Source organism: Myotis myotis, unplaced genomic scaffold (genome assembly GCF_014108235.1).
Source record: "Myotis myotis isolate mMyoMyo1 unplaced genomic scaffold, mMyoMyo1.p scaffold_m19_p_3, whole genome shotgun sequence".
Classification (NCBI taxonomy): domain Eukaryota; kingdom Metazoa; phylum Chordata; class Mammalia; order Chiroptera; family Vespertilionidae; genus Myotis; species Myotis myotis.
The window spans coordinates 176,809,605-176,821,875 of NW_023416335.1; the positions used below are offsets into that span (position 1 = coordinate 176,809,605).

Below are 12,271 nucleotides of genomic sequence, written 5' to 3' on the forward strand. Positions count from 1 at the left end.
TCATGTAGCCACTAGGACCTCAGAGTCACCCATACCAGCTGTTCAAAGTAAAGATGCGTCTGAAGCTGGTAGATTACTTTCTACGTATTTCATTAAGAAACAATAATAATCATGTCAGTTTGGCACCCAATAAAAAATACTTTTTTATAAAGGGATCATAACACAGAACACTATTTTTGCACACCCAACTTTTGTTGAAATGTTCCATTTCAAAGCAACCAAAACTCTACAAGAGTCAAACTGTATTGTTACAGATCAAGTCTATTTTTAAAAGATTAATCTGTCTCAATAAAACAGTGCTGATCTCACACCATTTTATAATCTATTGTGGTTTGTTCAAGACTCAGTTCCTTCTTTTAAGGTGCCGATAATCTAGTGGAAGAGACACAAAGCAGATCCTTTAAATATAATATGGCTGGGCAGTGATACGATATATACTGAATACCAAAGAAGAAAGAACAGGTACTTTAATCTGAGAAGCGGAATATAAATTTTCTGGATTAAAAATTGCTAAATTATTAAATAAGAGTGGGTTTTTCAAGTTAGGAAAGACATGTCATCCTAGGCTGAAGGAACAGTATGACTAAAAGCCCAACAACCTGAAACAGCATGGTATTGTGCCCGCAGTGTGGTACTAAAAGCATGAAGTGTGAAACGGTGGCAGAAGATGAGCTGGAGTGGTGGGACCAGGCCACTGAAAGATTTATATCTCATCCTCTGAAAGATGTACAGGTCATGCTATGTAGCTTGAATGTTATCCTATCGGCTACAGGGCAGCACTGGAGAGTTTAAAGTAGGAAAACAACATTCTTTTTTTTTTTTTATTCTAAATTGAAAGAGGACAAAATTGGAAGCAAAGAAGTCAATGTAGGAGGCCAAGGTAAGCAATAAGAACCACAATTAAGAACATGGTAGCTGGTAGGAAGGAAGTGTATATGTTTAAGAATTATTTATCAAGTAAAATGGGGAGGTTTTAATGTTTAAAAAGGCATGAGAATGGGGATGAGAGAGAGAGAGAGTCTAGGAGAAATTCTAGTTCTCTGGGCTGGATAACTTGGCAGACAATGTCTCATCTTATGAAATGAGAAATTTAACAAAAGGACAAAGTCTCAAGAGATGAAAAGGTAAGTTGATGTACTATTTGCTCTCTTGTCCCTAGATAGAATACTTTTGGTAATTAAAATGTAATTATGATTTTTCCTATAATTAACTAGGTTACTATAAAAATTTCATAAATACAAATTTAAAACAAACCAATGAATCAAAACTAAGAAGTCAATACAGAAAAATTATTTCAGTGTTGTGAAACTATCTGGCCTGCTAAGCTAAAACAGAAATGCTGTTTCCTTTATAAAAAGAAGGGCCAGGTAGCAATACTAAATTTCTTAAAGAAAATATAACCACTGATTGTAATGTCTGTGGCTTTGGGGGAAAACATAACCCAAAATTACAGTGGCTGTGCTTATAAACTATTATGAAGAGCATTCAACGTCAGAAATAGTTTGTCTTGTATGCACTGGCGTCCTTTTATAGGACTTTTCTAGAACAGCAAAATTAATTACTCTCTTCTTTTTGTCCATGTTGGTGTCAATAACAAGTGTACTTTCCTTTCTTTAACAAAGATTTTCAAGGCACACAGAATTAATCTAATATGATAATCATGTAAGTCAGAATCAAACGTTCTACTTGATATCTCAGAGAAAACATAAAAATCTATAATCAACACTATGACTTAGTCTTACTTTATGACCAAAGTTAGACAAAATCATCTTTCAAATAAATTCGAAGCTATATGTGACACATCCTTAAGTATTGCATTTTCTGTCATAGTTTAATGTTTATCTCATCAGTTAAGCACACTATCAAGATAGAGGGGCTGTTTTATTTTCCTTACTTTCTCAGGAGTAATTTTGCTTGCTTAAGTTTACACTGATTGCTTTTTGCTTTGCCATATTCTATCCTTTCCTAATTTCTAGTGTGACTTGGTGGCTTAAGATGCAAGTTGCTACTAATTACAAGGTTTACTTCCAGAATTCTTTTTATTAAAGAAACATCTGAGTGCTGTGAAGTGACTTAAAGCTTAGAATTCAAAAACAAGAGCTTCCAGGCTTTTCTAAATCAGCCCCTTCATTCAGTCTGCAGCAGTTTGGCGTTTCCTGGACAGTAGTAGCTCTTCAGGATGTATGGCTCCCAACTAGCTGCCCAAGAACTAGAGGTCATGATGAATATTGGCCTCTGTAACTAGACAGGAGGTGGGCACACGGTGGCAGAAGCTACTGTTTACGCTGGTGACACTGAGCCTCCTAGAAAAGGCGCATGAAGCCCTGGCCTCTCAATCTTGGACAATAGTGTGATACAGAAAGCACCAATAACATTAATACTTTCACAGTTTCATCTGAAATACTGCATCTGTTAGTGTGAGAGACTACCTCCACTATTATACAGTTAATCTCAAATGGCCACATTTTTTCTAGATAGAAGATGGCCACATTCCATAAAAAAATTTCATGTAGAGGTCTGACCAGAAATTATTTTTCTTTTTATTTGTCTTTACATACCATTTCCTCAATCCCAAATTTTAATCTCCAGCCCTAACAAATCACCTGAACTCCAGAACCATATTTTACCTGCCTACTCAACATTTCCTCATTCTAGGATTAATAGGGACCTCTAATTTAATATGAACAAATTGGATTTTTTTGTGCCCAAGAAACTCGACCCTTCTTCACCATAGTAAATGAAGTCACCTTTTCAGATCACCACTTATCCAATAATTTATTCTGGTAGGCATTTGTTTTTAAAAAACAGCTTTATGAAATATTATTTGCATGTAATAAAATTCATCACTATGAAATAGATATTTTGATAAGTTTTGTCAAAAATCACCAAAACAATTATAATTAAATAGTTTCCATCACCTTCAAAGTTTCCCCCACCCTTCCCAGGCAACAACTGATTTCTTTCCCCTCAAATTAGTTTTGTCTTCTCCAGAATTTCATATAAACAGAATCATGTAGCATGCAAATTTTTTTGAGTCAGGCTTCTTTCTTAACTTCCTTATCTAAACAAGTCTCCTATCCCCCATTCTCAGATAAACACATAATCCTGATTTTTTTCTTCACAACTTATATCACTATACGGTATTACCTTATTTATTAGTGGGTTTTTTACTTGAATATAAGCTCCAGGAGTGCCTACGGACCTTGTCTATCTTGTTAGATGCTATACACCAAAATCTTCCAACAATTGTCAACGGTGCCAACACATGGTAGATGCTTAATAAATATTACTCAGTGAATAAAGAAATTAAAATAACCCATTCAAGTTTTTGCTATTGAAATTATACATGAAAGGATCAGTAAGCTGAATTCATGCTTTATTCTAAGATGAGAGCATTGGGAGGGAGAATAGCGAAGTGGCGGGCTGCACGGCCTCTGGAGTGAGGCTGCCTGATTTTGGATCCAAACTGTTGCCTTTTCCAAAGTCATTATAGCCTCGAGCAAGTTACATAATCTTCCTACGCTTTAATTTCCGATCCTGTAAAAATAGTTTCTGCCTCATAAGGTGGTTGTGAGAATTAAATGAGATCAAACATGTAAAACAATTAGAAAGTGCCTGGTACTTAGAAATAAATTAATGAGAGCTAACACTGTTACAATTATTGTCAGCCCTACCACCACCAGCACCAGCACTACAGCTACAATTTTCTTAGTATTTTTCTATAGCCAAAACTGAAGAACAAATTCCATAAAAATAGCTTTGTAGCAAACAGCCTGAAATATTTGTCTAGAATAAAGCCAAGTAAATGAAACTTGAACATGAAGGGCTATTATTACTTTCTTTATTGATATAAGTGATGATAACTTTCTGTCAATTTTTGTAATGTCTAATATTCCAGGTATTTTCCTGAAAGGAGTAACAAGGATGTGAACAATGAGACTGACAGTTAAAATCCTCAAAGGTATGAACAAGTTCAAGAGGCAGGATTTCAGAATCCCATCACTAGTAGTCCCTGGGTAAAGTATATTTACAGATTTTATCTCTGGTCCTGCAATTTAGTTAATTGGCATTATTTAATTAATGGGATTTTTACAAAGCAATTTGTAATACTTTATTCCTTTTTTAAATTTGCTTTTCTAGGGAATGAATGCAATCAATGGATGAAGGATGTCTATAAATGTCCATAAATTGGTGATTCCCTAAAAAGTCAATATTAAAATGTTAATGCAGTGGTTCCCATACTTGGGAGTTGATATGAATTTTCTTCCTATCGAAGGTGTTCCTCTAGAAAAAAATCATATATAGACAAAAATCTAAGAATATACATATTGTGATTTGTTCTATAATAAGCATACTCTTTATGATAATCAACCTGTCTAACTTCTCACCTACCTATTTATTAAAACTTTAAATTTTTTTAACTATATTTTTATTGATTTCAGAGAGGAAGGGTGAGGGAGAGAGAGATAGAAACATCAATGATGAGAGTCATTGATTGCCTGCTTCCTGCATGCCCCACACTGGGGATTGAGCCCACAACCTGAGTATGTGCCCTTGACTGGAACCAATCCTGGAACCCTTCAGTCCACAGGCCAACACTCTATACACTGAGCCAAACAAGCTAGGGCTAAAATTACATTTTTAATGTAGTTGCAATGACTAAAGATAAATTTGGATTGTGGTTTTTTTTTAAAGTAGAATAAAAAGTCAAGGTTAAAAGTATAAGGAGATAAAAAATATAGTTATATTAAGAATTACTTGTTTACCAAAGGCAAAATTATTATTAATACTGATATGTCCACTAAGTTGATTTCAAGTAAGATAAAATAATACTAAGAATACTGCATTTTGAGAAAAATAAGAAAAAATATTCACAAAGAATTAATTTTACTAACCTGACTAATTTTTCTTTGTTCTTGTATAGCTTTTTGAATTGCCTGAGATACTTCTTCTTGATCTTTTGCATGCTCAGTCTTCCATAATTCCCTTTCCTCAGCATGGACTTTTTCCAAAGTTTTTCTTTCTTCTTCTATGGCTTTTAAAACTACATCCTTCATTGCTTCTTTCTCAAGCTTCAAAACAAACAATGACCAAAACAAAAAGAATTGAAAGGATGACTGCACAATATTTCTTTGAATAAGACAAACTTGGATTAACCTAAAAAACACTCAACTTCATTTTGATTCCACATGGTTTAGTTCTGACACTGTTGTTTTTATGCATATTTAATAATTTCTGAAAAATAAAATCAATTATTTGTTTTGTACAAATAATAAACTTATTTCCTTGGCATTTCTAAATGCCAAAGAAACCAAGCCTTAGCTTAAAGGGCAGTGGTTAAACTATTTAGTCTTAGGATCTTTTTACATTCTTAAAATTTATTACAGACTTCAAAGAGCTTTTGTTTTTGTTGGTTATACATATTAAGATTTACCACATTAGAAATTTAAACCAAGACAAAATTAAAATATGTATTGATTAATTTAAAACAAATGACATTAAATGCATTGCATACTAACAAACACTATATTTTATAAAAAAATAACTATATTTTCTAAAATTAAAAAGTGAAAGGAATGTATGTAAACCTCCTTAATATCTGACTTAATAGAAGGTATCTAGATTCTAATATCTTCTTCTGTATGGATCTATAATGATATTATTTGGTTGAAGTATATTAAAAAGAAGAAACCCAATCTCACACACATAGGTAGTAGAGAAGGGAGAAATATTTAGTAGCCAGGTCAGATCACTGTAGATATTCTTGATGATTCCACAATTAAGTAGTAGTTCTTAAAAGTTAGTTGCAGCAAAGAAAATCAAATCATGTCAAATTTTTGTACTCTTACATTACAATCCTTTCTAGAACTTTGAATGAATCCGTTATCTATGCATGGTTTTAAAGATACTTTTTACTTGGGAAACATTGAATGAATGAGTTATGCATCTCCTCCAGATGTTGACAAATTTCATTAAATCATACCTTAAAAAGTCACATTTGTTAATCCCATTGTCAATTTCATCAGAAAAGTTTTAGGTATTAGAAAGCAGATAGAAATTTTCCAAAATTCTAATATTTGCTCCAAAGCTTGAATTTTATCATTAGCAATAAAAACTCTTAGTTTTTTTCTTAATGTGCTGGGCTCACTCCACCTTTTCAGAGTAAATGTCTGCCAAAAAGCAATGTAACTGTAACACTAGTTACTCAGTAAAATGCAGTCCACCCTCCAACAATGCCTACACTTCAGCTACAACACAAACAACTACACATGAATTTTCCTCAAGAAAACCATCCTACTTTTATGCAGTAAAGCCCAGGGACTTCCTACCCTAGTCCCTGTTGCTTCCAGTTCATGACCATTTTGACAAAAGTTATGGAAGTTGACCGTTACCATTTTCTGACCTTCTATTTTACTCCACTATTCTCTTAAACAACTCTTACTATGCTCACCAGTATCTTCCATGTTGTTTAATCCAAATGATATTTTTTGTTTTAATCCTTATTTTTGTTGACTTCAAAGCAACATTTTACACAGTTGCTTATTTCTATTTTCTTGAAGCTCTCTCTTTTCTTGGTTTGCACGACAGCATGAAGTTTATATTTCCCCTATTAATCTGGCTGAGTCTTTTTAGTTTTTTGTAACTTCTTCCTTTCTCTGGATTTTAAATTTTGTTGTTCTTTCAGGGCTCAGACTTTAGACTACCTTTATGTTACACTCTCCAGAGAAGTGATTATATATGACAGTAATTTCCATGGCTACCATTACCATCTATCTACTGAAAAACAAAACCATTATTAGTATCTTTAGGTCACTCCTTTCTCCTGAGTTATAAATGTCAGGTAGAGTTAGTCATCTACTTGACTTTTGTCATCTGAATATATCACAGGCACTTTAAACTCCATACCAAAGAAATAGTATTATTTTCCATGTTGCTGTTGAATCAATATTCAGAGAGTTTACAGCTTGCTCACCTCTTATATCATCCAGACAAAACATGTAAGTTGATTCCACCTTCGACTTCTAGAATTTTCCTTTCTAAGCTACTACTACTACTCTATTTCTGCCATTCACTATATCTACACAGACTTCTGATGCACTCAATCATTTCTCTGCTTCTAGCCTTTGTTGTCTCCAATTTCCCAAAAGTTCATGTCAATTACCATTATGTCACACCAATATTAAAAATGTCCATGTGTCTACTCTTACCTATGGAATAAAATTCAAACTTAAAATTCCAAATGCAAGCCTTCCTTCAACTCCTTTCAAAGTGATTTATTTGTTAAAAACTCCTATGACATGGAAATACTGTTTATACACTCATAATAATTTAATGCATTACTCCTTGTCTTATTGGTAAATGAATATTTTTTCTGTCCTGATGTAAGTTCTTTAAGAAAAAGAGAAAATTATAGTCACCCTTGAACTTCCATCTTGGCATAGTTATCCTATATAATAAAAGCCTAATATGCTAAGTGTCCGGTTGTCTATTCAACCAATCAACATGTAATATGCTAATGATATGCTAAGGCCGCTCAACTGCTTGCTATGACATGCACTGACCACCAAGGGGCAGACAGTCGACTGGTGGACCAGTCGCTATGACATGCACTGACCACCAGGGGGTAAATGCTTCGATTGGTAGGTTAGCTTGCTGCTGGGGTCCAGCCATTCGGGACTGAGCCAGACAGGCCAGACATGCCCTGGAGCCCTTCCAAGGTCCCTCCCTGCCTGGCCAAACTCCTGTGTCCCTCCCCAGCTCCGATCGTGCACCAGTGGGGTCCCTCGGCTTAGCCTGCACTCTCTCGCAATCCGGGACCCCTTGGGGGATGTCAGAGAGCCGGTATTGGGCCAATCCCGCTCAACGCAGGAGCTTCCCCGTGGTTGTCAGTGCACTACCGCAGGGGGAGTGCTGCCCAGCCAGAAGCCGGGCTCACAGCTGGCGAGCACAGCAGCAGTGGTGGGAGCTTCTCCCACCTTCATGGCAGCCCTAAGGATATCCAACTTCCGGCTTAGGCCCGCTCCCCATGGGGAGTCGGCAGTTAGACATCCCCCAAGGGCTCCCAGACTGTGAGAGGGCACAGACTGGGCTGAGGGACACCCCCCCCCCCACCCCCGAGTGCATGAATTTCGTGCACCGGGCCTCTAGTTTACATATAAGAGACATTTGTTTAGTAAATTTAAATGCAAATCTCAAAAGTCAGTATTATATATGTATTTGAAGGTATATATATTTTATATCTATGAATCATTACTGAGATTAGCTATTTCAAAATTGGCTTTAAAAATCACATATCTTGCTAAATAATTAAATACATATATACACATATAAATACACACTCACATATATTACTTGTATGATACCCACTAAATACCAAGTGGAAATCAGTGTCCACTGATTTTTACAATTTTTTTTTTAAATTCTTTTAACAATTAATTACTAATCTAAATGGAAAGCATTTCAGCATCATCATAATATTGTATAATGTGAATTTAATAAGAATATGAGTGTAGTATCCTAGCATGAAAGGAAAAATAAGAAAGAAAAACAATCATTTTTGTTTTTCTGGAATAAAATATTTTACAAAAGTAGATTAGTTGTACCACTAATTAACTGTTTTTTAATTCCACTTACCAAAATACACCATTATTACAGATGTGTTTATACCAGGCAAATAAGTGATAAATACAATTTTCATATGAGAATAAAAATTTCAAATCTAGGCTTTGATGTGGAGGTAAACATAACAACAAACAGAACAAATACAATTTATTGGAATTAGACTATATAATAAACTTCTCAGGTGGAAATACCTTTGCAGCAGATACTAATGAGTCTTTATTTCTTTGTCTTTCTTCCTCCAAACATTTTTCCAATATTTCCTATAAATGATAAAACAAAGACTAAATGTATTATTTGCAGTAACAGAGCACATTCTTTTCCCACTCTGAGCAAAGTTAAAGCATTACCTTCTGTTCTTGAGATTGCTGTACCAAAGCTTCCTTTATTTTTTCTTTTAACAGATCCTTCTCTGTATCTAGCATTTCAAGGAGCCTCTGATGCTACAAGGAAAGATAAATGGATTATGATTATACTCTGAAATCTATAATCTCTGAACAAGGAAGACAGCTGGTGGAATTCATTTGCCCAAAATATTGTATTTAACTACAGATTCAAAAGATGAATCTAGGGAAACAGTACTAGTGAAAAAAACACTAGTGAAAAAAACACTCAGAAGCATCAGCCAGTAATAATAAACTAAGCACTTAGATTTTGAATGGAGTTTTCTTATGGGGAAACACAACAAAAGAAAATATATTCCTATTCTCACGGATTTCTCTTTCATTTACAAAGGGCAAATAATATATTTTCTCAGATTTATAATGCTATTTATATAGAAGTTTCATTTAAATAGAAATTAATTCTGATACCCAATATTTAAAACCAGATCTATGTCTTTCAAAATAGTTCTGATTTAAAACTGGTAACCTCTACTCTATTTTGTCTCTATGAATTGGACTATTCTAGATATTTCATATACATAAAATCAAACAGTAGTTGTCCTTTGTAACTGGCTTATTTCACGTAGCGTACTGTTTTCAAGATTCATCCAAGTTGTAGTATGTATCTAAAGATCATTCCTTTTTATGGTTAAATAACATTCTATTATATGTATATGCCACATTTATCTGTTCATCTGCTGATGGACACTTGGTTTGTTTCCACCTTTTGGTGATCGTGAATAATACCACTGTGAACATTCACATACAAATATCTACTGGAATCCCTGTTTTCAATTCTTTGGATATAAATCTAGGAATAGGACTGCTGCGTCATATAATAACTCTGGTTAACCTTTTGAGAAACCACCAAACTGTTTTCTATAGCTGCTGCACCATTTTACATTCCCATGAACAATGTGAAAGAGCTCCAAATCTCTCTCTATCCTCTACAATATTTGTTACTTTTTTGCTTTTTAAAAAATAGTCATTTTAGTAGTTGTGAAACTGTATTTCATTATGGTTTTATTTCCCTAATGATTAAGCAAGTTAAACATCTTTATAAATGCTAACTTCTACTTCTGACACTAACTACTACTACTCCATTAAACTATTACTAGTATTATCTTCACAAAAAGAAAAATGATTAGAGCTCTTTTTGCGGCCTTAAAAAAGAACTATAGTAGAAAGTGCACTGGATTTGAGGTTTGTTCACAGTCTGAGATTCTGCCAGAAGTAGGGATGCCTTTCCTCTCTGGGCTAGAGATTATTTTAGTTATTTTACCAAAATAAACTAGAAATTATTAAGTATTAAGAGAGAGCTTGGTCCCCAAAATTTCAGCCTCCCCTCATTCTATCTAAAATAAATTATGGAGCTATTTGAAAATTGGCTATATTACTTCTTCCTTTTGCGTCAATATAGAATTCCTTAATGGTCCAAAACGTCCAGCACCTGGAAATGGTTCACGTGATTTGTGAAAGTATGAGGGATGGATGGTGAATACATTTTTTGTACCTTATTAACTGATCATTCCAAGGTAGGGATGTTCAGAACTGCTTTTGTTACATAGAGGCTGAAATTGAACCAGTGGCAACATCCAACCATAAGACTCTCTTTCAAATATTTATAATATTTAAACAAAGAGAGACTTTCAACAAGATTTGCAGGACATAGACTTATAGCATTTTAAAAATCATTATAACAATTAATTGAAATCTATACAAATACATCTCATTCAAGAACAGTGAGAAGTTTGCTACATTTTACTTATCCAAAATATTCTACTGATTGCTTCTTAAATTATATTGTAATTTTAGAAATTTTTTTAGCTAATGAAAAAACAAATGCAAACTATAAAGTTCTATTAATCTTAAAGAGTACTTAATGCAAGGGTGTCAAGGACAGTCCTTTGAAATTTAGCCTAAAACAAAAGGCACTCAGAAATAGGTTATTCCGTTTTCCCCCTTTGCAAGAAATTATTCCAAATGAAAAATGTTTGATGCAAACTCAAATATAAATATAGAGGTTCTGTGGTTTTTACTGATTCCTGTAAAAAAAAAAGAAATATAAAAAAGCTCTTTTTTTCCTGGAATATGATTCACAAGAGATATTGTAAACAGATTTAATCACAATCACACATGCACAGTTTTTTGTCTATTAGATTTTAGATAAGCAGTCATGGAAGCTCATGCTCAGTTATACAGTTATCCATGTATCACGGGCCCACAAACTTCACTTTACTTTGTATGTGGGGTGTGTGTGTAGTACATAGTCTGTAATGCAAACTCAAGAAGCATCTTCTCATACCTTCTATAAATCACAAACATTGAACAAGATCAAGCGATTTGGCAGGATAGTCTTAAAGCACATGCTCAGACATGCCTCCATTTAATACGATTTGAAAGAGGCTACATAAATTTAATAAACATCCTAACATAAAGTAAGTCACAGATATTTCACCCATTCATGGGCCAACATGAATTATTATTTGGAAAGAAAACCTAAAAAAGATAAACTATAAGATTAAATGTACTTGAAGCATTTACCACAAGCCCAATAATATCAATAAACTTTTTAAAGTGAATAAAATAAAACTATAATATAAGCTACACTAGATTTACTTCACCCAAATAGATATATTTATAATAGGCAAGAGAAAATGTAAGCAAATTAGTCACCCTTTTCAAATAGGCATTTGACTTAAGGGAATGATATAAAGGAATGAAACAAAATTGGGAGACACATCAGCTTTATTGAAAAGGCAGGGCTAGTTTATACTTCCATAATGAGATTTCCGTATTTGTATTATGTATATTTTAGTAAATGCCAAAGATATGTCACAATCCTGAACTTAAGCAGAAGAGTATTTCTGCTTCAATCATTTTCAAGGGAAATAGCTTTTAAAAATGCAACTCAATTCTGCTATTCCGTTTGCCTAAGCACAATGCAGTAAATGTGTTTCAACATAACAGTATCCTTCAAAAGGTATTTGAAATGGGTACTTGAAATAAATGACCCATGTATATAAGATAATCCCTTTAGCAAGAAGGAAAAAAAGAGACAGAGTTGTGCACTTCACGAAAAATGTAACATAATAGTGTAGTACTTTTCAGAAAATAATTTTTAAAATAATATATTTTTTTATTGATTTCAGAGAGGAAGGGAGAGAGAGAGTGATACGAACATCAATGATGAGAGAGAACCACTGAATCCACACCAGGAACTGAGTCCACAACGTGGGCAGGCACCCTACCAGGCATCGAACCATGAC

At 33.9% G+C, this 12,271-nt stretch overlaps 1 protein-coding gene across 6 annotated transcripts in view; it reads right to left on the reverse strand.

The window, feature by feature from the left end:
* Positions 1–12,271, reverse strand: part of CCDC91 (coiled-coil domain containing 91) — a 280,530-nt gene that overhangs the window by 71,079 nt on the left and 197,180 nt on the right. For all 6 annotated transcript variants that reach the window (XM_036299629.1, XM_036299630.1, XM_036299631.1 and 3 more), the window contains 3 exons: positions 8,970–9,062; positions 8,814–8,882; positions 4,896–5,072 (listed from right to left, as the gene is read on the reverse strand). In XM_036299629.1, coding sequence (XP_036155522.1) covers positions 4,896–5,072; positions 8,814–8,882; positions 8,970–9,062 — 339 coding nt within the window. The remainder of the gene's footprint in view (positions 1–4,895; positions 5,073–8,813; positions 8,883–8,969; positions 9,063–12,271) is intronic.